At 39.1% G+C, this 25,294-nt stretch overlaps 1 protein-coding gene across 1 annotated transcript; it reads right to left on the bottom strand.

Annotated features, from left to right (window-relative positions):
- Positions 1-5,394: 5,394 nt before the first annotated feature.
- fam76b.S (family with sequence similarity 76 member B S homeolog) lies at positions 5,395-25,178 on the bottom strand (the record flags this gene model as incomplete). Its single annotated transcript, NM_001093141.1, is given in 10 exon segments — positions 5,395-5,657; positions 7,147-7,248; positions 12,740-12,875; positions 14,260-14,340; positions 17,071-17,118; positions 17,231-17,427; positions 18,286-18,441; positions 19,520-19,574; positions 20,601-20,665; positions 24,818-25,178. Coding segments are annotated over 10 exon segments (1,014 nt in total). The 3' UTR covers positions 5,395-5,567.
- Positions 25,179-25,294: the final 116 nt, after the last annotated feature.

The following is a 25,294-nucleotide window of genomic DNA, read 5'->3' as shown; positions in this document are numbered from 1 at the left end:
CACAAATGTCATATTCCGTCATAATATTGTGCAATAGTAGTCGACCAATAGCTAGAAGAACCTCAAAATCCTCATAACCTCCACCAAAAAAAGAATAAAAACTCAAAAATTTCATATACCGTATGATCATCACGTAACCATTAAATAAACCCAATAGGCTGGTTTTGCCTCCAATAAGGATTAATTATATCTTAGTTGGGATCACGTACAAGCGACTGTTTTATTATTACAGAGAAAAAGGAAATCATTTTTAAAAACCTGAATTATTTGATTTAAATGGAGTCTATGGGAGACGGCCTTTCCGTAATTCAGAGCTTTCAGGATAACACATCCCACACCTGTATATGATTCCATCACTCTACTTCTTGTTGGAGAGCAAAGGAACTGGATTGCTGCGTTTAATGATGGCATTTAGCTCTGATTACAGTATATTACAAAGACCAGAGGATGATGAATAGATATTGTTCAGTGTAGGAATGCGATTGGGCGGTAAGATTATAGTTGCCAGAGAATAGGTAATAAAAAAAGCTTTATTGATCAGAAACCTTAAAGGAGAAGGAAATCCAGTAGGCACAAAAACCCTCCCCCCCTCCAGTGTGTTACCCCCTCCCTCCTCCCCCCTGGCCTACCCGTCCCGCTGGGCAAATGCCCTTAACTTGTTACTTACCAATCTGCGCAGGTCCAGTCTACGGAGTTCACCGACGCCATCTTCTTCCACGAGATCTTCTTCCTGCTTTGACCGGCGTTTTGGCGCATGTGCAGTAGGAGCATTTCGCCGGTACGGATCTACTGCGCATGCGCCAAAAGTCACAAAGTTTTCCGATTTCACTTCGTGACTTTTGGCGCGTGCGCAGTAGATCCGTACCGGCGAAATGATCCTACTGCGCATGCGCCGGTCAAAGCAGGAAGAAGATGGCGTCGGTGAACTCCGTAGACTGGAGTTCTGTGTAGAGATTTGTATTAGATTTTATTTCGCCTTTACCGTTTCCAACTCCAGCTGCAGGGACAAAGATCATGGAGCCAGATTTAAACAGATAAACTGGGATTCTATTTGGAGGATTATTTTGCTGCAGCCACTGGTTCTGCAGAGTTGGAGAAAGTTTGTATTAAACAATACAAAAACTATAAAATCCACATTAGATTACATGACAACACAGGACCCAGTGCAGTCTGTATATTCTGATTATTAATCAGTCTTGCTGTATCGGCTTCTGGCAGATATTATTTGACTTGTGTTGTTTTGATCATTTATGATGATCCCTAAGCAGCCCAGACCACACTGAGCATGTGCACAGTCTTAGTCTTGCAAAGATGTTTAACAAAGTTACAAGATGGTGACCCCCTGTAGCCAACTTTGAAAGCATAAATTATTTGTTTGATTAGGCTTGTGGAGCAGTAAGTTCATGTTTATGTTTAGTATACAAAATACAGCATTTCTAGCCTTATTCTATTTTAGACTTTACTTCCCCTTTAACATAAATGAAAAACAAAAAAAAAATACAATTTTAAATAAGGTTTTTATTGTGAAATATTGGATTTTAGAAAAAAATATACAAAACAGTAAGATGTGCAAGTATGGTATTTCAATAATCTGTACAGGTGAAAAAGCGGTGGGTTTCTGTAGAATGATTATCGGGACAAATATACATGATGTGGGCGGAGCTGAGCTTATTCACACGCTTAAAAAGCACAAATCCGCTCGCACGGAGCCAAGCTACTCAACATGTAAAAACTAGAAAGTACAATACATTACATCTTATTCAATCCACATAGAAATAAACCATTCCAAATATCATTTCACTACAGACCCAAGACCAGGTATAGGATTCAATAGGTTTTTTTTTTGTTTTTTTATAAAAACAATGTAAAATAAAAAATTCAAGTAAAAAAAACAACAAAAACAAATGGAGGTTATTAAATAGAACATTTACCATGGACCTAATACTGTGAAGCCCCTAAAAAGTTTTTTTTTTTTTAACCCTGAAAATCAATTTGCCTTTTCGCTGGTGCTGAATACAGCCTTCAAGGTAACAACGACTATACAACGAGGATTGATTCTCCGTTCATAACGTATACAGCGGAATTCTTGTACCGTCTGCAACGGATTTAAAATTAAAAATGATTTAAAAATGAATGATCGGCAGGGATCAGATAAGCTCTGTAGAACATAATGGTGTTATCAGTCTTACCAGTGCAGGGCAACACTACATGATATTTTTGTTACTTTAAAACTTAGGTCATGGGAAAAACATGTTTTTTTTCAAAACACATCAGTTAATAGTGCTGCTCCAGCAAAATTCTGCACTGAAATCCATTTTTTAAAAAGAGCAAACAGATTTTTTTATATTCAATTTTGAAATCTGACATGGGGCTAGACATATTGTCAATTTCCCAGCTGCTCCATGTCATGTGACTTGTGCTCTGATAAACTTCAGTCACTCTTTACTGCTGTACTGCAAGTTGGACTGATATCACCCCCCCCCAGCAGGCTAATAACAGAACAATGGGAAGGTAACCAGATAGCAGCTCCCTAACACAAGATAACAACTGGCAGATCTAAGAACAGCACTCAATAGTAAAATCCAGGTCCCACTGAAACTCCTTCGGTTACATTGAGTAGGAGCGATAACAGCCTGCCAGAAAGTAGTTCCATTCTAAAGTGCAGGCACAAGTCACATGACTGGGGGCAGCTGGGAAACAGACAATATGTCTAGCCCCATGTCAGATTTCAAAATTAAATTTAAAAAAAATCTGTTTGCTCTTTTGAGAATTGGATTTCAGTGCAGAAGTCTGCTGGAGTAGCACTACTCTCTGATGAAGTCTTACTCTCTCTCATTTTTTTACCACTCATTGAAGCCTGGACACGTTACCCAACCGATACTGTCCAGCATTTAATATATAAAAGAGAAAAGATTAACAAGAAAGTTTGGGATAACAAAATTCCCTTTATGGACGTGTATATTTGTGATCTGTTCCCTTGAATCTCAGTCCAGGCCTGGTTACAACTATTCCTTGAAGTCATGATTAAGAGCAAATACCTAAATAAATGTACAAAACATACACTTTTCTGCAGGCACCCCATGATTGGCTGCACCCAGCACGTGTTTTATGTTCACTTACTGCAATAATCAGTCTTGGCAGCCGAATTTAGTAGATGGCTAAGGGTTTGTATTAAAGGATAAGTAAACCTTTAAAACAAGTGAATGTAAAATTGATGAGGGTGATATTCTAAGCACTTTTGTAATTTACATTCATTTATTTTCTTTGTTTCCCAATATATTAAGGGATACATGACTGTTAATATGAATGAATTGTTATAACAGCGCCACCTGCTGGTCAGTTTCCCACCAGTCTGACCACCAAGTAGTCAAGGAAGTTGTCAGGAGAAAGAAAGAAGCTGCTCTGATGTTCTTCTGCTTAGGAATAAATTAGGAACCTTTCTCACATCTTTCCTAAGCAGAAGAACATCAGAGCAGCCTCTTTCTTTCTCCTGACAATTTCCTTGACTACTTGGTGGTCAGACTGGTGGGAAACTGACCAGCAGGTGGTGCTGTTGTAACAAAATTCATTCATATTAACAGTACATCTATCCCTTAATATCTTGGAATAAAAAAATGAATAAATAATGAATGTATATTCATATTAACAGGATATGTATCCCTTAATATCTTGGGAAACAAAGAAAATAAAAATGTAAACTGACCAGCAGGTGCTCATTTGGTTTGTGGCTCTCTTACTTCTCTATCTAAAGATAAAACATCCTTATAAGAACATGATGTACCCCTTCCCCCTAAATAGTTAAATAAATGAATGTAACAGAAGGCACTTGCAGGTATAAATTCACAAGAGGTGGTACAAAACACACACCTTTCATCCAGCAGGCACAATACAATACAATTAGGATTCAGTCATGAAATGATGATTTACATTACATCTCTTCATTTACACACTAGTTCATTAAGGGCACAAACACACGCTGCCATTTCGGGAAATTAGTCACCCAGCGACAAATTGCTTCTTCTTCGGTTCGACTAATCTCCCCAAACTGCTTTCCCACCGGCTAGAATGTAAATCGAGATGGCACTTAGAACACACAGTTTTCCGAAGTAGCCTCCAGAGGAAACTTCGGAAGCGATCCGAGTGCGACTAATCTCCCGAACAGCCTCCCGGCTAGAGGCTGTTCAGGAGATTAGTCGCCCAAAGAAGAAGCATTTTGCCATTGGGCTTTCCGAAGTTGGCCGAAGTTTCTTTGCGAGGCAACTTCAGAAAACGAAGCGTTCAGAGTGCCATCCCGCAGCCGATTTTCATTCTAGCCATTGGGAGATTAGTCGCCCGAAGAAGAAGCGATTTGTCATTGCGCTTTCCGAAGTCGGGCAAAGTTTCCTCATGAAGCGACTTCGCAAAAGGAAGCGTCCCAAGTGTCATCCCGCCAGCGATTTTCATTCCAGTTGTCGGGAATATCAGACGCCCAAAGAAGAAGCGATTTGTCATTGGGCTTTCCGGAATCGCCCAAAGTTTCCTCATGAGGCGACTTCAGAAAACAAGCGTTCCGAGTGACATCCCGCCGGCAATAATGTCTAGCCATCGTGAAGGCAGTTCGGGGTGATTAGTCGGCTGAAGAAGAATCGATTTGTTGCTGGGCAACTAATCACCCGAAATAGCAGAGTGTCTCTGCCCTAAACCTAATTCATTGCTAGGGGTGGGGTGTTCTGCAATGTACAGACAATACATAGAGCACATTTATCAAGGGTCAAATTTCGAATTGATGCGAGTTTTTTTTAAACTCATGGGAATTAGATTTTACTTGAAATTCGTTCATTTAAAAAATTTTACATCTAAAACAGACATAAGAATTTTAAGAACTCGAAAACAAATTCATCCAAACTTGATTCGAGATTTTTTTACTTTAAAAAAAAAAAAAAAAAAAAAAAAAATTAATTAGTCAGGAAGGCTACAAACAACTCCAAATTGGTTACTGCACCTCTCTCATTGACTTATACAGTAATGCGGCAGGTTTTAGGTGGCAAATAGGGATGGGCGCTTTTTTTCGCCTTGTGTCGTCGCGGAAATGATGCCCATAGGCTTGAATGGGCATCGGCTAATTTTTGGCAAATAAAATATGGGTCAAATTCGCTCATCCCTAGTGGCGAATAGCCAAATTCAAGTTCCAGAGTACGATAAATCTTAAAATTGAATTCACATTTAAAAAAAAACCAATGTGTTATGCTACATAGGACGAAAGCAGCTGAATAAAATGAGAGTATCCGTTAATAATGTAAGGCCGCATACTGATCTGAATTTTGTTTTCCTGTTTTATTGCCTTTGTGATTGGAGGACAGGGCTGTGGTGTTTCCTCCCACTGCACAACGGAGACAAAATGCTCGTCAGCTGCAGTTGCTTTGTTGCAGTTGGTTTAGTAGTAATAAAAACCCAAGTACTAGCTATATATATAAAAAACAAAAAAAAAACAACAAATGTTACCAGGGTACTGAGAATTTACCCGTCATCCCCTACGTGTTTTTAAGGGCTTCACAGAATTACGCCGTGTCCTTCTGTTGAACTTTTCCTTAAGGAGATGTAAGTATACTCCCACTTTTGTCAAATTTTTTACCCTTCGACAAAGCGGCAACCTGTTTCAGTAATTCTCTGTTCTTGCCCTGAAAAATAATGACAATACAAGAAGGACAGGCGGTTACTAGCAGTGTGTATCATGTGCATCTTGAACTGAACAGATGTAGGACACACAGTAGTTAAAGGGGAACTATCGCGAAAATGAAAATAAGCTTGAGCATACTGAAAGAAACTTTCTAAATACAATTAAATATTCTGCATTGTTTCTGAAATAGTCAAGTTTATGTTCATTATCCCTCTCAGAATCGGTTTCTCTTCATTCTGTCTTCATGCAGCAGTTGGGTGTCAGATATTCATTGACAGTTAGATCCAATATATCTTATAGGGGATGGTTCATTTGCCTAAAAGATGGGTGCCCAGACTTTATTACACAGGGATCTACTCTCGACACCTGCCCCCCCCCATCAAGAGATCTACCATGATAGCACTCTGCAATTTTTATACCATGCCCATTTTGTGGCCACACCCCAAATTTCCTTGTTCATTTTACAAAATTTGGCAGGTTATGAAAGTTTGAACACACTCCCTTCCCCTCCGTGCTTGTTGTGCTCAGTCCTCCTTCCTCTTCATGTCCGTGCCTGTAACCTTCCCGTGTCTGTGCTTGTTGCAGCCCTCCCTTCCCCTGCATGCCTGTAGCTTGCCCTCAATCCCTTCCCCTCTGTGTCCGTGCTTGTTGCAGCCCTTCTGTCCCCTCTGTGTCCCTTCTACTGAGAGCCCGACCTTCTGCCCTAGTCTACTCTGAGCCCAGCCAGCCATCTCTTGCTCTGACGCTGGGCCCCCAAGTCACGTTCTACCAGGAACATGATGGGGGATCTACTGGTAAAGTGCAATTGACGTCCTGGGCACCCCTGGCCTAGAAGATGTATTAGAGCTCACTCAATTAAAATCAACAGATATCAGGTCTCTCTACATGCAGAGTTTGTGCAAAAGGCTGTTATTTTGTTAGATTCTTCATACCTTAAATCTACTAGAAAATCATATAAACATTAAATAACCCCAAAAGGCTGGTTTTGCCTCCAATAAGGATTAATTAAGTACAAGCTACTGTTTTATTATTATTACAGAGAAAAGGAAAAAAAAAATAGATTTTTTGAATATAATGGAGTCTATCGGAGACAACCTTTCCATAATTTTGAGCTTTCTGGATAACAGGTTTCCGGATAACGGATCTGTATTTGGGTGAGCTCTAATACATCTGCTAGGAAAATAAGCCCCCCCAGATGAATGAATATCTGACACCCAACTGCTACATGAAGACAGAATGAAGAGAAACAGATGCAACATTTTTAAATTATTATATTTAGAAAGTTTCTTACTTCAGTATGAGGAAGCTTATATTAAATTTTCATTTTCACAATAGTTCCCCTTTAAATATCATCCAATGGCAAAAGCAAAGGCTTTCCAATATCCCAATATGCACCACTGGCTCAGACTTTCCCACCATAATATGCCGTGTCACCCCGGACGTTGATGGACTAAACACACACTTATATAACACACAGATCTAGAGCTTACCTGCAACTGTTCAACAAAATCTTTGTGAGCTTTATCCATACCATTCATCTTTGTCCTCAGATTATTCTCTTGGTATTGGAAGTCTGCTTTCAACTCTGTTAGCTACAACGAAATAAGAGAAAATGAATTAAAAGACAGACCATAGTATACACTGTACTAAAAGGCACAGTGATAGCAATACAAAAAAATGTTTTTTGGGGAAAAACAAAAAAATGATATTCACAGCAGCCGCCATAAGCAAATCTTTGTGTATCAACGTGTTTCGGCTCACCTGGAGCCGTCGTCAGGATCCATCACATCCTGATGACGGTCCCTTGAGGTACCGAAACGCGTAGATGTTTATATGATTCAGTAAAGGACTTCTAACAACCTTTATGCCGCGAGTGCTTCCTTTTATTTTTAGACTTTATATTGAATTGGGTTAGCACCTGGCGAAATGATCGAAAGGCGGAGGTGAGTGCCGGCAACCAATGGCTAGAGAGAGATAGATCTATCTATCTATATATTTATATATATCTATCTATATATATATATATATAACAAACAAATGAAAATTAAGCGTAGGACTGGCCAGATATGGGATGACTTTGACGTAGTTGGCCAGCTAAAATATATTGCACTATATGGACAAACAATCCCTGTTTTGTTTAAAGGGTAAGGCATTTTTCAGTAGCAGTATGCACAAAATGTCTTAAATATATTGATAATGGGTTGAGTGCAGAGGACCTCTTGTATTTGAATATTTAGCTTTATATTTAAGGATGCACCGAATCCCTGAATCCTTCAGTGGAAGATTCGCCCCAATCCTTTAGTGGAAGATTTGGTCCAAACCCTCAATCCTTTAGTGGAAAATTTGGGCCCAATGCTTTAATAGAAGATTCGGCTAAATCCTTTATAGAAGATTCGGCCCATTCACTAAATCCTTTATAGAAGATTCGGCCCAATGACTAAATCCTTTATGGAACATTCGGCCCAATGACTAAATCCTTTATGGAACATTCGGCCCAATGACTAAATCCTTTATGGAACATTCGGCCCAATGACTAAATCCTTTATGGAAGATTCGGCCCAATGACTAAATCCTTTATGGAAGATTCGGCCCAATGACTAAATCCTTTATGGAAGATTCGGCCCAATCACTAAATCCTTTATGGAAGATTCGGCCCAATCTCTAAATCCTTTATGGAAGATTCGGCCCAATCGCTAAATCCTTTATGGAAGATTCGGCCCAATCGCTAAATCCTTTATGGAAGATTCGGCCCAATCACTAAATCCTTTATGGAAGATTCGGCCCAATCACTAAATCCTTTATGGAAGATTCGGCCCAATCACTAAATTCTTTATGGAAGATTCGCCAAATCCCTGAATTCTTTATGGAAGATTCGGCCCAATCCCTGAATTCTTTAGTGGAGGATTCGGCCCAATTCCCAAATCCTTCAGTGGAAGATTCAGGCGAATACCGAACCGGATCCTAATGCGGGAAAGGAACAAGTGGGCAATTTTTTTTACTTCTTTGTTTCTTGACGAAAAGTCACGTGATTTCCTGCCCTACCCCAACATTACATATGCAAATTGGGGGCAGGAAATCACTTGACTTTGACCAACATTTAAAGATCTAATATAAATAGCGATGCACTGAATCCAGGATTCAGTTTGGCCAGGCACAAGGATTCCTGGATTTGGTGCATCTCTATTTATTTTAGATCTTAAATTTAAATGTCGGCCATATACTGTGCAAGTGTTCTAAGGCATGGCTTTACCTTATAACTTAGTGCTGGGGACATGCTTCTCCCTGGTTTCAGGCAGGCTGCTGCCAGAGGCTTCAGGAAAGAATTCTGGGGAAGGCAGTCTGTCCTCCATCTAGATGCACTTTTGGGTGCTGTGAGAGCAATAATATAGTTGGTGAAAGAAATACTGTTTCACTGGTGACCTCTTTTAAGATTGATATCAATTTCACCTTTCACTCCTTACTCCTAACTGTGGACCAGCATTAGTAAGAATACTGATGGGACATGTACAAACCATAACTCACGTGGGTCTGGACCTTTCCTTAAAATCCCATGACTGTATAATTCACATTATATAAGGCTAAATAGCACTTAATGCAAGTGATTGCACAGGTTTTTGTGCAGCCATATATATTCATATTATAATGCTGCTATAAGAAAAGGGCTGTGTAGGTTTGTACACATTTATAAACACTTTCTCTCGTCCCTTTCATATTACACACATATGAATCACATCCACTGCAAATACATATGCTGAAAGGCTAATAAGCAATCAGCAGAATTGATGCAAGCAGCCAGTGGCGGAACTAGATATTACTGGGCCCCACAGCAAATTATTTTTCAATGACTAGAGGTTGGGTTTGTTTTATCAATATGTAATTAATTGTATATAAATTAGGGCCTCCTGGGGCCCATTTACCTGTTGGGGCCCCTTGCAGCCGCAGGGTCTGGAATGTTGGAATGGATGAGTTCATTCATAGGAGGGTGGTAGGAAAGGGATTTGGCTGCAGTCTCACAAATGTTTTATAGCACTTTAATTAACAATAGGTCAGTGTAGGAATAAATTTAAACCCATGGATGGATGCAGAGGGATGACAACTCAGCATTTAAAGGATAGGTAAACCTTTACAATAAGCGAATGTAAAATTCATGAGGGCTTTTCCAAGTATCTGTCATTGACATTCATTATTTATTTTTTTTTAATTCCAAGATATTAAGGGCTACAAGTACTGTTAATATGAATGAATTTTGTTACAACAGCACCACCTGCTGGTCAGTTTCCCACCAGTCTGACCACCAAGTAGTCAAGGAAGTTGTCAGGAGAAAGAAAGAGGCTGCTCTGATGTTCTTCTGCTTAGGAAAGATTTGAAAGAGGTTTCTAATTTCTTTTCCTAAGCAGAAGAACATCAGAGCAGCCTCTTTCTTTCTCCTGACAACTTCCTTGACTACTTGGTGGTCAGACTGGTGGGAAACTGACCAGCAGGTGGCGCTGTTGTAACAAAATTCATTTATATTAAAGATAAGTAAACCTTTAAAATAAGTGAATGTAAAACTGATGAGGGTGCTATTCTATTCTAAGCACTTTTACAATGTACATTATTTATTTTGTTTTAATTCCAAGATATTAAGGGATACATGTACTAGGGATGAACTGAATCCGCTAATTTGGATTTGGCCGAGCCGCTGAATCCTTTGCGAAAGATTCGGACGAATACCAAACTGAATTTGCATATACAAATTAGGCGTGGGAAGGGGAACATTTTTTTTTTTTACTTCCTTGTTTTGAGACAAAGTCATGCGATTTCCCTCCCCACCTCTAATTTGCATATACAAATTCGGATTTGGTTCAACCAGCAGAAGGATTCGGCCAAATCTGAATCCTGCTGAAAAAGTCCGAATCCCGAACCGAATCCTGGATTCGGTGTATCCCCAACATGAATGAATTATGTTACAACAGCGCCACCTGCTGGCCAGTTTCCTACCAAGTAGTCAAAGCAAGGTGGTGGTCAAAGCAGTCTGACCACCAAGTAGTCAAGAAAGTTGTCAGGAGAAAGAAAGAGGCTGCTCTGATGTTCTTCTGCTTAGGGAAATAATTTGAAACCTTTCTCACATCTTTCCTAAGCAGAAGAACATCAGAGCAGCCTCTTTCTTTCTCCTCACAACTTCCTCGACTACTTGGTGGTCAGACTGGTGGGAAATGGACCAGCAGGTGGTGCTGTTGTAACAATTCATTTATATTAACAGTATATGTAGGATAAAGAGAAAATATGTAATGAATGTATATTACAAAAGTTCTTAGAACAGCCCCCTCATCAATTTTACATTCACTTATATTAAAGGTTTACTTATTCTTTAACAGTGCATGTAACCCTTAATATCTTGGGATAAAAAGAAAATAAATAATGAATGTAAATGACAAAAGTGCTTAGAATAGCATGCTCCTTCATTTTACATTCACTTATTTTAAAGGTTTACTTAGCTTTTAACCTCTGAATTAAATGCCAGGTTGTGAAAAGCACTAAAGAGTTGTACACTGTACATTTAAATTAAAGGGTGCTTTACCATTTTAAATGGATGCATTTGGCATATTAAAGTGATACTGACACTAGAAATTCTCTTTTCAAAATATTAATCTACATTAAAAGTTACCTTCAGGTCATATTAAATCGTTTTTCTTGGCTAGTACTGCTTTTGTAAGTAATTGTTACTTGAAGTTATTAAAAGCACTGCGTATCTTGACAGCGCTATATAAATAAATGATGATGATGATTAACCCGACTGTTTTGCCAAACTGATTGTCTGTTAAGAGTTTCTAATGCTAACGGACTCCTGCTGCACCAATATGGCAGCCCCCCATACAGGAACATGGGGGTAAGAAAGGTAATGTAAAAGCATCTGACCAATACTTACATGGCAAAATTATAAATAGTATGCAGAGACATTATTATGATATATATAAAAAAAAAAAAAAAAAAAGTTATTTTCTGGTGTCAGTATCTCTAACATATGCAGTCGCATCGCACATGTTTGCAAGGCAGCAGGGTGACGTTATATAAATCTGAATTTGAAGTGCAAGACGTGGCAATGCTACTGTAGATTGCAAAATTCTACTGTCACGGGTACGTTAAAATATATCATAGAAAAGCCACCCTCTTTCACTGATTTAATATACTTCTAGTATGCTTACTAATGCAATTCCTTTAGACAGGTCAACAGTGAGTTGTTAAACAAGGAGATAAAAGTTCCAAAAAGAAGGACTTTTTTTGTAGGGATGCACCGAATCCACTATTTTGGATTCGGCCAACCCCCCCCTCCGAATTCTTCGTGAAAGATACGCCCGATTACCGAAGCGAATTTGCATATGCAAATTTGGGGTGGGAAGGGGAAAACAAGTACACAATTTCCCTCCAGCCCCTAATTTGCATATGCAAATTCAGATTCGGTTCGGACGGGCAGAAGGAGTCGGCCGAATCCAAATCCTGCTGAAAAGGCCGAATCCTGATTTCGGCGCATCCCTACTTTTTTGCAATCTTAAAAAGGTGCCAGCAGGAAAGAGCAACCATTACTGTTACTAGCTCTCACAGCCATTCTCTCACCCAAGAAGGACACTACATATTACCCAGAAGTCCTCTTCCACAATTTGATCTTTATGCTAGCAGCGAGTTCTTCAGTTCAATGTGCAACATTTAGTTATTTCCATAATGGTAACTACAGAGACTTACTGGAGCAGAGATGGACAAAATGCAGTCTTCCAGATGTTGAACTACACCTACTAGAAACTTCCCCCACAAAGGGCTGAAAAGTCAGGGGTATATTTAACAAAAAGTGAAGTTCGAGATTGCCGTAGTCCTCTAGAGTGAAATTCCAACACCATCTTCATTTCTATGGGATTTTGAAAGGTGTATTTATCAAAGGATGAACTTTCACCCATTGATAAATACTCTTTTAAAAATCCCATAGAAATGAATGGAGCGTGGCGGAATTTCACTCTAGAGGACTGTGGCGATCTGTAACTTCCCTTTGTGATAAATATACCCCCATAACTACACTAGAAGAAAGTCTGGCAAAGGACCAAGGAATACTACCTTTTTGTCCTTTTCAAGAATAGTTTGATCTCTTTGCTGCAAGAGACGCTTCAGAGACATCACTTCCTCCTTTAACTGGCTGATCAAGACAAAGTTGTCTGTGCCTCCACTGTCTGTGGACTGATTGATGGAGCTACTGGAGGGGATAAAAAGAAAATCGTTAAAAAGATGACTACAGCCATTGATTCACAAATTCAGAACAAAAGACTAGGCTGCAGTTTTAAAGGGGTGCCCCTTCCAAATACTTATGAATCCAAAATATATATATATTTTTTTTTAAACATGTATAATAGTAAAAAAAATTAAGCAGGAAGAGTTGGGACCCTTAAAGGGATACCGTCATGGGAAATTTTTTTTTTCAAAATGAATCAGTTAATAGTGCTGCTCCAGTAGAATTCTGCATTGAAATCCATTTCTCAAAAGAGCAAACAGATTTTTTTTATATTCAATTTTGAAATCTGACATGGGGCTAGACATTTTGTCAATTTCCCAGCTGCCCCAAGTGATGTGACTTGTGCTCTAATAAACTTCAATCACTCTTTACTGCAAGTTGGAGTGATATCACCCCCCTCCCTTTCCCCCCCAGCAGCCAAACAAAAGAACAATGGGAAGGTAACCAGATAACAGCTCCCTAACATAAAATAACAGCTGCCTGGTAGATCTAAGAACAACACTCAATAGTAAAAACCCATGTCCCACTGAGACACATTCAGTTACATTGAGAAGGAAAAACAGCAGCCTGCCAGAAAGCATTTCTCTCCTAAAGTGCAGGCACAAGTCACATGACCAGGGGCAGCTGGGAAATTGACAATGTCTAGCCCCATGTCAGATTTAAAAATTGAATATAAAAGAAAAATCTGTTTGCTCTTTTGAGAAATGGATTTCAGTGCAGAATTCTGCTGGAGTAGCACTATTAACTGATTCATTTTTTAAAAAAACATGTTTTCTGATGACAGGATCCCTTTAATATCAGAAGGAGATCAGTTAATTGATAAACACAGAGAAAAAGCAGAGATATTTAATGGTTTTTCAGTCTATACAAACGAGGAAGCAGTTAATGAAGGTTTGAAGTGTTTCGTGGGGTATGTGTGCTGGATTTCATTTTGGAGGGGTTGAACTTGGACTTTTTTTTTTTTTAACCCAACTTAATGCAACTTTTTCCAGTTCAGATGTTCGTTGACCAGAAATAAAGACTTTTCCTTTTTTTAAAAAATAATTTTTTTCAAAAGTTTAAAGTTCAGTCTGGCAGTTTAGTAATCCAGGTACAGATTCTGGTTACACATTGAAACAATTCTCAGTAGGCTCTGTGGATTATTAGCAACTATTGTATCAATTATAACAATTATTGATAATTGTATCAATTATGACAGCTGCCAAGGGACAAAAATGTTACAACTTAAGTATCAATTTAGTACAGTCTACTACAGAGTCAACCTGAAATGAGTAAAAAGCCATATCAGTCAAATTAATTGGATATAAACGCAAAATTGTAGCATGAATAACTGCAAACCAAAACTAACCTATCTCCATTAGATGGCTTGAATTCCAGTTTGGGCTTTTTCTTTGGAGTTTCATTCTGAATCACTGTACTGGATTTATGACTGAAATTAGAAACATTAAGGAATGTCGATCATACATAAGTAACATCAGTACACATTAAGGAATGTCGATCATACATAAGTAACATCAGTACACAAGAGAGAAAATGAAGGAAAGTATCCCCTTTCAATCAAACACAACACCAAGGACAAATCTTGGATCCCTACTAACTCACTGTTTCTATTGAAGCAACTAAAAAAGGAAAAGGGGGTAATGCTTGTCCCCGGTTAGTATTCCTGTATCTTATCTTTACTCTTACAACCTGTTTTCACTATAAGTGCTCTGGGATTTGTGGTTTTTTAGAAAGTTAGCTCTACACCACAGCTAGATAAGGTTAAATTTGAGACCACAGTCCCAGAAGCACTGACTTCTCCCTCTTTGCGTGGTCCCGCAGTTAGCCAAATGACCAGTTCGATTATACGGGACTTCTCCACCCATCTTTATTTCCTTGTCCTACTTTCTCACGAAATCAGAGCCACTAAATCTCTTTTTTTATATAAATTGATTAGAGAATTTACTCAACTTTTTTGGCACTTTAGCACTTTAGTATTGGAATATAAATTTTTAATTAACTCTTTATTGTTCACAATTGAAACAAGAACGGGTAATGAACTACAAATGATTGTATGCAGTAATTCATTGGAAATCCATTGCATTTATTTATTCACACATTATTTCAGCACTGAATCCCTTTAAAAATATAAATTAACTGTTTAAAAGCCTCAACAGAGGTTAATCAATTAATGTAATTATTTTAAGCACTTGTACTTTATAGGTTTATTTATTTAGTGAGAATAATGAATACAGAAGAAGCTATTTGATTCAAGTTTTAAGCACAATACAGGAATACTAACAGGGGACAAGCATTACCCCCTTTTCCTTTTTTTAGTCGCTCCAATAGAAACAGTGAGTTAGTAGGGATCCAAGATTTGTCCCAGGTGTTGCGTTTGATTGAAAGGGGATACATAAGTCAGATCCCTTTTTCAATCAATTCCAAATATCTGGTGTTAGATCAATTTTCTGCTTAAAGGAAAACTATACCCCCAAAATGAATACTTAAGAAACAGATAGTTTATATCAAATTGAATGACATATTAAAGAATCTTACTAAACTGGAATATATATTTACATAAATATTGCCCTTTTACATCTCTTGCCTTGAACCACCATTTCGTGACTCTATCTGTGCTGCCTCAGAGATCACCTGACCAGAATAACTACAACACTAACTGTAACAGGAAGAAGTGAGGAAGCAAAAGGCAGAACTCTGTCTGTTAATTGGCTCATGTGACCTTACATGTGGTTTGTATGTGTGCACAGTGAATCTTACGATCTCAGGGGGCGGCCCTTATTTTTTAAAATGGCAATTTTCTATTTATGATTACCCAATGGCACATACTACTAAAAAAGTATATTATTATGATAATGGTTCATTTACATGAAGCAGGGTTTTACACATGAGCTGTTTTACTCAGTATCTTTTAATAGAGACCTACATTGTTTGGGGGGTATAGTTTTCCTTTAATCCACAAGCGAATGGTGTTACTTTATATTTAACAGTACTGTGCACTTGAGGCAGATATAATCCAAAACTCATCTCCCTAAGCAGTAGGGATGCACTGAATTCGGGATTCTGCCTTTTTCAGCAGGATTCGGATGAATCCTTCTGCCCGGCCGAATCTTTTGTCGGAGGATTCAGGGCTTTGGTCAAATCCAAAATAGTGGATTCGGTGCATCCCTACTAAGCAGTGTTTTCTGCAAGGATGGCAGAGCCCATCTAAGACCCCCATGCTCTTCTGGTGGGGAGGAGTAGAAAAAAAGGTATTCAGTTTAAGATATCAAGTAATATTAAACAGAAAGATAGAGACTAAAAACCCCCCCTTTTATTTGTTTATTATTCTGACAAGAATAAAAAAAATTGTAAACGAGAAACTAGTTTGTTAAAATACAGTGCTCATGCTTTAAACTTTTGGTGCTTCTCCCCCTACACAAAATTTGATATTTAAACTTCTTATATTTAGTCTTTCAACTCCTCCTGCACCCGGTTCCAAGATGACAATGCTGGATTCTGGGGCTTGATGTCCCTCTGCTTTCTAAGGTGGGCAATGTAGCGATTCTGTGAGCAGCACAGGGATTTTAGGTACCAGAACAGTATTATATTTAGGGATGCATCAAATCCACTATTTTGGATTCGGCCGAACCATTTGTGAGTCGGCTGAATACTGAACTCTAATTTGCATATGCAAATTAGGGGTGGGAGGGGGAAACCATTTTTTACTTCCTTGTTTTGTGACAAAAAGTCATGCGATTTCCCTCCCCGTCCCTAATTTGCGTACGCAAATTAGGATTCAGACTCAGTTCGGCCGGGGAGAAGGATTTGCCGGAATCCGAATCATGCTGAAAAAGGCAGAATCCTGACTGGCCCACCGGGATACCAGGAAAAGTCCCGGTGGACCCAGGTGTGAGTGGGCCCTCATGCTGCTAAACATTTGGCCTATTTCATGGTCATTCCCTATTTCTATGAGAACACAGAGGCTAAATAGATGGAAGAATAGATTATAGTATATAAAGAAAAGAGACTAGGAGAATAGAGGTTTTGTGAGGAGAGGAAGGAAAATAGTACTAAGAGTGGGCCCCTGGTCAAAGGTTTTCGGGTGGGCCCCTGGTGTCCCAGTCCGACACGGTGCATCCCTAATTATATTTTAATGAAACTTACTTTAACAGCAACTTACCTTTGCTTCCATATTCCCTGCTCTGGTTCTGGACTTAGACTACTAATTCTAAAGAGAGGAGAGACCGGAAAACCAAGAAGTTAACAAATTGTTCCGAAGTTCTTACTACACTTTCAGTGCATTGATGGTCTCTAAATGTAACTTAGAACAGACCACTTACTTGTGGTGGCTGCTGCTGTGCCTGTGGTGGTGGTGATGGTGGTGGTGGTGTTTAGAATGATGCTGATCTTTCTCCGTAAGAGAAGAGGAAGACGAATTTGAATGGGTTGATCCCAGACTTTTCCGTTGCTCTTTAGTCTTCTGAAGAACCCTCTTGTAGGAGAGCGTACAAAGCCAACACAACAGCTTTCCATCAACCTAAAAACAAATGTTTGATAAAGAACATATCGACAAATGAATTTCATGGCAGCAGAGTTAAAATATATACCCATAGTGTGGTCTTCTTCTCTACTTACATATGAATATTGGATATATTGCGGTTCTTACTGCATGTAAACTAGACCTTTACACTGGATAGGCAGCCAAACTTCTGTACTACTTTCAAATGAAAACTAGGGTGGAATAGCTTGCACAAGGACATCAAGTCATTTGTAAAGGACAAGTAAAGTGGAAATTCTTGGGGGTATATCATACAGGCATTCAAAATAATAGAGAAACAAAGCTGAAAAGTTACCAAGAACAAAATAAAAGGACAATTTTGTGAATATAAATCTTCAAAGTCAAAGGGCTGCACGATCACAGGGTTGGTACATGAATCCTTTGGATGGTTTTAAATAAAAGATTTAATTATACAGGCATAGGATCCGTTAACTGGAAACCCATTATCCAGAAAGTTCCAAATTAAGGAGAGCCCACCTCACCTACCTTTTAAAAACTATTTTCTTTTCTATGTAGTCATAAAACAGTCCCCTGTACTTGATCCAAACAAATTATATATAAAAATATTATAATAATGAATCCTTATTGGAAGCAAAACCAGCCTACTGGGTTTATTTTAAGGTTTACATGATTTTCTAGTAGACTTAAGGTATGAAGATCCAAATTACGGAAAGATCCGTTATCCGGAAAACCCAAGGTCCAGCATTCTGAATAACAGGTCCCATACCTGTATTAGAAACCAGATGGCAATTTATCACAAATGCACCTTTTTTCTTCTTTATTTAAAGAAGGTGGAAAATTCAAGTGCTACTTATTCATACAGCACAGATTTTTTACCTTTCTTCTTCCCTCCTCCTTCCGATCGAAAGCACATTGTTGCTTGCATTGTTCACATGTCTGAGGAGGTCCATATTTTTTCTCTGAGTTGGTGCAGCGCTGACACTTGGTGCCAATGAATGCAGCTATGATGTTACAGTACTGGCAAGGCTTGGGCTAAATTAAATATATTAAAAAAAAGACCATTTTACAGATATCAAATATAATTACATGCAGAAATTAACACAAACACAAAGTATGACGAATAGCGTTTCCAGAAATAATTCTTCAGGCACTTATGGCTAAAGAAAACAGTGAAAGGCACAATCCTAGTGTATGAATAATTTAAAGGGGAAGTAAAGTCTAAAATAGAATAAGGCTAGAAATGCTGTATTTTGTATACTAAACATAAACTTAATGCACCACAACAAACAAACGATTTATGCTTTCAATGTTGGCCATAGGGGGTCACCATCTTGCAACTTTGTTAAACATTTTTGCAAGACCATGACTGTGCACATGCTCAGTGTGGTCTGGGCTGCTTTAGGATCGTCAAACTATCAAAACAACACAAGTCAAATAATATCTGCCAGAAGCTGATACAGCAAGACTGATTAATAATCAGAATATTCAGACTGCACTGGGTCCTGTGTTGTCATGTAATCTAATGTGGATTTTATAGTTTTTGTATCGTTTAATAGAAACTTTCACCAAATCTGCAGTAGCAGTGGCTGCAGCAAAATAATCCTCCAAATAGAATCCCAGTTTATTGGTTTAAATCTGGCTCCATGATCTTTGCCCCTGCAGCTTGAGTTGAAAAGAGTAAAGGGGATGTAAAGCCAAAACAATATCCAATACAAATCTCTACACAGTCACCGACTGCCTTTATAGGGAAACAAACAAAGCTGCTTGAGTTCTGCATGGCTGGAAAGTAAGGGGGGGCTCCCCCTCCTGTTCATAAGTATGATTGTTTCCCTGTAGAGCAGTTAGGGACTGTCTGACAATTCCTATCCACAGCAGTAAATGAAGGGAGAATTTCACTGCATACAGTCAGGTTTCTAATACAAATGGTACACATTTTCTAATTAAAGTATATTGGAGATATGTTTCTTTTTCATTAAAGAAAGTAAAAATTGGATTAATTTTTTTGCCTTTACAAGCCTTTTAATAGTGTATATATAAAACTGTTATCTGATAAAAATAAAGCTGACATTTATAAAGGGGATACGTTAAAACAAAAAATAGATTTACTTACGGTGCCAAACTGCTTAACATTTTGTGCACATTTCTTGCATATCGTGTTGGTTTTACTACAGAAAACAGAGGTAAAAGTGTAAATACATTCATCCCTTACAAATGGAATATCAGTAAAGACATTTATGGGAACAGTTATCCAGAATTACAGGAAGGCTACCTATTTAAATCAAATAATTTGAATTTTTTTGTTTCAAATTATCATCTTTTTCTCTGTAATAATAAAAGAGTACCTAGAACTGGATAACAAAAAAGAATATTAAAGGAGAAGGAAAGCTACGGAGGCATTTTATTGCCAATAGATTAGCTGCAATAGTGCAAGCTAGAATGCTATATTTATTCTGTAGAATGTTTTACCATACCTGAGTTTTTAAAAAGCTCTAGAAGCTCTCTGTTTGTTTAGAATAGGAGCTGCAGTATTAATGTGGTGTGACATCACTTCCTGCCTGAGTCTCTTCCTGCTCTGGGCTCAGATTACAGTAGAGAAGGGGGGGGGAGAGGAGCAAACTGAGCATGTTCTTGCCCAGGGCAAGGAGGTTTAAGCTGAAGGCAGGAAGTCTGATACAGAAGCCCATGAGTACACAATAGAAGGAAAGAAATGCAGTGTTTCTTTTGACAGAGCAGCATTAATTTGAGGGCTTACTGGTATATTTAGATGGACCTTTCTGATAAGGCTTACTTAGTTTTAACCTTTCCTTCTTTAATCCCTATTAGAGACAAAAACAATCCTACTGGACTATTTTAAGATTTAAATTATTTTTAGCAGCTATGGAGAACCAAATTATGGAAAGATCCCTTATATGGAAACACAGGTCCTAAGCATTCTGGGTAACATGCCCCATACCTTTACCTGAAAGCACCATGACAGTTCCAATTTACACAAAAGGATTAGGAGTTTAAACTTGACCCAAGCAAAGAAAACCAATTGGTGTGACCCAACGGGCTCATAATGGACACTACGACTGGAAAACATAGGAGCATGGTAGGTTAACTAGTCCATTCTAAGAGAGGCACAATTATTAGTCTCTATTAGCCAGTCAGCTTTGGGTGCTCTTGAACACAATAGAGAATGGGTTCCTTACCTCTCCTGCTGAAATTCTGATCTACAGTATGTGCATTTCACAATCGGATGAGCAATTCGGCACTCCTATAATAGAAAAAAAAAGAAAGAAAAGAAATTATGAACACAATGATAAATCCACGTATATGGTAGAAGATCACTCTGCTTCATCTTAGTTTAATACTATAAAAAAAAAAGATTATACTTGCAGGCGGATAATCTAGTGCAGGGCTGTATATCAAAATCCTTAAAGGGGAACAATCACGAAAATTTAATATAAGCTTCATCATAGTGAAGAAACTTTATAAATACAATAAGTTAAACATTCTGCATCATTTCTGAAATAATCAAGTTTATATTCATTTATATTCATTCTCAGCATCTGTTTCTCTTTATTCTCTCTTCATGCAGCAGTTGGGTGTCAGATATTGACAGATCCAATATATCTTATAGGGGGGGCTTCCTTTCCTAGCAGATGAATTAGAGCTCACTCAAATAACTGATTCCAGTACAAACAAAATAACTGCCTTTTGCACAAATTCGTCATGTAGAGAGACATGATGTCTGGTGATTTTAATAGAGTGAGCTCTAATACATCTTCTAGGCAAAAGGAGCCCCCCTATAAGATATATTGGATCATTCATCTGACACCCAACTCCTGAATGACAGATGCTGAGGAATAGTGAAGATAAACTGGATTACTTCAGCAACCCTACAAAATTTTTAATCGATTTAGATATTTAATTGATTATAGATATTTAGAAAGTCTCTTATTTCAGTATGATGAAGCTTATATAAAATTTTCATTTTTCCAATAGTTCCCCTTTAAAGTTCCTGTACTCTAATTTGATAAGCTACAGGGTTTATGGTCAATCTTACCCACAAACACAATTTAGAATGAAAAATCCTGGACCAGCACGTCCCTTTCGTGATGTTTCTTTCATTTATATACACATAACAGAATATATATATTTTGGCAGTTCTGTGTAAAGTAATGGGTTATAACCAAATACAATGGCCAGGCTTTTAGTTGGGAAATTCATATATCCATATGATTTACTCAACACTAGCCTACATCTTGAAGCAGTGCTTGTAGAATACAGCAATAGGTCCCAGTGAAGCACTTGAAAGTAGGTCGGGATAAAAATGACTGCTGTCAGCTGCTGGTCTCAAATCAGATGGACCCTGTTCCATGTAACTGCACAGGCTGTACAGACAGCTCTCCTAGTACATTTGCAGCTGTCCTCTCGTGGTTTAATTACACATTACTAAGCTCAGATGTCTGTAGCTAACGACCACTTTCTTCACTTTTCCAGCCAGCACTGATAGATACGAGGGCTCATTTACAAATGTGAAAGCAAAGAGCTACGCATACACTTTTTCTTTCAACACAGGGCTCTTTCCCAGAACTGCAGGGCAATAGCAGGCACCCGGCAAAGAGTGCCAAAACCTGCACAGCTCACTTTCTTTCAGGATTATTTCCTTTAACAGGGGCAATGATAAATATGGAATCCTCTTAGCATTCTGTTGCATCAAATAGAGAGGCAAAGACTGTAGAGAAGTCCTGTCAGCATCCAGTTGTCTGCTGGCAGAGGAGTGAGTTGTAGTTGGCTTCATCTGGAGGAAACAGTTGAGTCCTGTGTACTGTGGGTGTACAAAGCCAGTTGAAGTCCATAACACCTGGAATGCTATAAACTTGTGCCTTTCTGGCATACACATGCCTGTAAATATTGCAAGAAGCAATAGATAGGAAATCCCTGTGAGAGGTACAGCTACAAAGCAGGAGGTTTGCAGACTTGCTCTGGCCCTACAATACATATGCACAGACCCAAGCACACCCAAGGGATCCATACACTTCTGAGGGTGGTTCACCTTTATGTTAACTTTTAATAAGTTATGGAAGGGCAATTCTAAACTTTTCAATTGGTCCATTATTTTTTTTATATACTTCTAAAAAACAAAAAAACAAATGCTCTTTAAGACTACAAATTTGTTACTGCTACTTTATATTACTCCTCATTCTATTCCGGCATCTCCTATTCTTACTCCAGTCTCTTATTCAAATCAATGCATGGTTGCTAGGGTAATTTGGACCCAAGCAACCAGATGGCTAAAATGGCAAACTGAAGAGCTCATGAATAAAAAGCTAAACAAAAAACAATTCCAAATTATCTTAGAATGCTACTCTCTACATAATTCTATAAGTTAAAGGGGTGGGTGACCCTAAAGTTAACTTTTAGTATGTTATAGGACAATTCTAAGCAACTTTTCAATTGGTCTTTATCAATTTTTAATAGTTTTCTAATTATTTGCCTTATTCTGACTCTTTCCAACTTTCAAATGGGAGTCCATGACTCCATCTGTATGGTAAGGCTAAATATTATCATCATTATTATCACCTTTTAGTTTCTTTCTATTCAGGCCCTATCCTATCCTCTCCTATGTGTCTATTGCCAACACCTTCAGCACACAGGCAGCAGTATAGACTGACAGTATAGAGGCTGAGGACCAGTGTAAATTTGACAAAGAGCCGCAATTGGCCTGCGGGCCTCACTTTGGACGTGCCTGGGTTAAATTAAGGAATGTTGGCCTGGAACATAGTATTTGTACCTGGATAGAGAACTGGCTAAAAGATAGACTACAAAGAGTGGTGGTAAATGGAACATTTTCTAATTGGACCAGTGTTGTTAGTGGAGTACCGCAGGGCTCTGTACTAGGTCCCTTGCTTTTCCACTTGTTTATTAATGACCTGGAGGTGGGCATTGAAAGTTCTGTTTCTATTTTTGCAGATGATACTAAATTGTGCAGAACTATAGGTTCCATGCAGGATGCTGCCACTTTGCAGAGTGATTTGTCTAAGTTGGAAAACTGGGCAGCAAACTGGAAAATGAGATTCAATGTTGATAAATGCAGGTTATGCACTTTGGCAAAAATAATATAAATGCAAGTTATACACTAAATGGCAATGTGTTGGGAGTTTCCCTAAATGAGAAGGATCTTGGGGTTTTTGTAGATAACAAGTTGTCTAATTCTGGGCAGTGTCATTCTGTGGCTACTAAAGCAAATAAAGTTCTGTCTTGCATAAAAAAGGGCATTAACTAAAGGGATGAAAACATAATTATGTCTCTTTATAGGTCCCTGGTGAGGCCTCATCTGGAGTATGGGGGCAGTTTTGGACTCCAGTCCTTAAGAGGGATATAAATGAGCTTGAGAGAGTGCAGAGACTAAAGGTGGCCATACACGGAGAGATCAGCTCGTTTGGTGATGTTGCCATACGAGTGGATCTCTCCCCGATATGCCCACCTTAACGTAGGCAATATCGGGCTGATCCGATCGTGGGCCCTAGGAAAAATGATCGGATCCTTACAATGGCTTTACGGGCGGTCGGATTGCGGGACTGCATCAACGAACAGATGCGGTCCCATCCAATCACGGTCTGGCCAACTTTCGGGCAGATCTCGATCTGGGAAGCCCGTCGGGGGGCCCCATACACAGGCCAATAAGCTGCCGACTCGGTCTGTCGGCAGCTTTTATCGGCCCGTGCATGCCCACCTTTAGTGCAACTAAACTGGTTAGAGGGATGGAAGACTTAAATTATGAGGGAAGACTGTCAAGGTTGGGGTTGTTTTCTCTAGAAAAAAAGGCGCTTGCGAGGGGACATGATTAGACTTTACAAGTACATTAGAGGACATTATAGACAAATAACAGGGGACCTTTTTACCCATAAAGTGGATCACCGTACCAGAGGCCTCCCCTTCAGACTAGAAGAAAAGAACTTTCATTTGAAGCAACGTAGGGGGTTCTTCACAGTCAGGACAGTGAGGTTGGGGAATGCACTGCCGGGTGATGTTGTGATGCTGATTCAGTTAATGACTATAAGAGGGACTTGGATGATTTCTTGGACAGACATAATATCAAAGGCTATTGTGATACTAAACTCTATAGTTAGTATAGATATGGGTATATAGAATTTATGTGAGAGTAGGGAGGGGTGTGTGTATGGATGCTGGGTTTTCATTTGGAGGGGTTGGACTTGATGGACTTTGTCTTTTTCAACCTGAATTAACTATGTAACAAATGATCTTTCCATCCAAGATGAAATTGACTCTTGTGTCCCTGTGAGACTCTCTGCTGTATGTTTACCCAGGGGTCCTTGTGATTCTCATTGAGCCCAGCACAAATGATCGTTCAATCGGCTGTTGGGTGAAGCGGAGGACTCAGGGGTCTCTGGGCACTGACCTTGCACAGCTGCTGTCCCTGGGAGAGCTCTTCGAACGGGTATCGCTGGTGACACTTGGTGCAGGCGTACAGCGCGGAGGCCATACCGGAAACACTGAAGGGCACTGACACACACACACTTCCGGCAACACCGGCTTGGTAATGGTGGTTTCACGTTCCTACGGGGCGGACAGTGTTTCTTTCACGTAACGCGCTCCTCTGTCTCCTTCACCAGCAGCGCCGCCCCCACTCCGCGGCCTGGAGTTGTACAATGTCGAATTTTAACTCTTTAATAACAACAACAAGAACCCGTCTGTCTCTTAATTATTACCCCCTTCGTTCTCAGCTCGGCGTCACTTCGTCCTCTCGCTGTTTAAAAAATATGAAAACGGGAGGAAAAATAACCGGATGTGTGCCAATTCAGCGGCGTCACAAAGGGAAGGGCCCGTCGAGCCAATCCGGGAGATCCGCTGGGAGGCGGGAAACGCGCGTTTGAAT

This window comes from Xenopus laevis, chromosome 2S, assembly GCF_017654675.1.
Source record: "Xenopus laevis strain J_2021 chromosome 2S, Xenopus_laevis_v10.1, whole genome shotgun sequence".
Taxonomy (NCBI): Eukaryota; Metazoa; Chordata; class Amphibia; order Anura; family Pipidae; genus Xenopus; species Xenopus laevis.
Note: the sequence above shows the minus strand (reverse complement) of the source record. Positions and strands in the feature narration are given on the sequence as shown.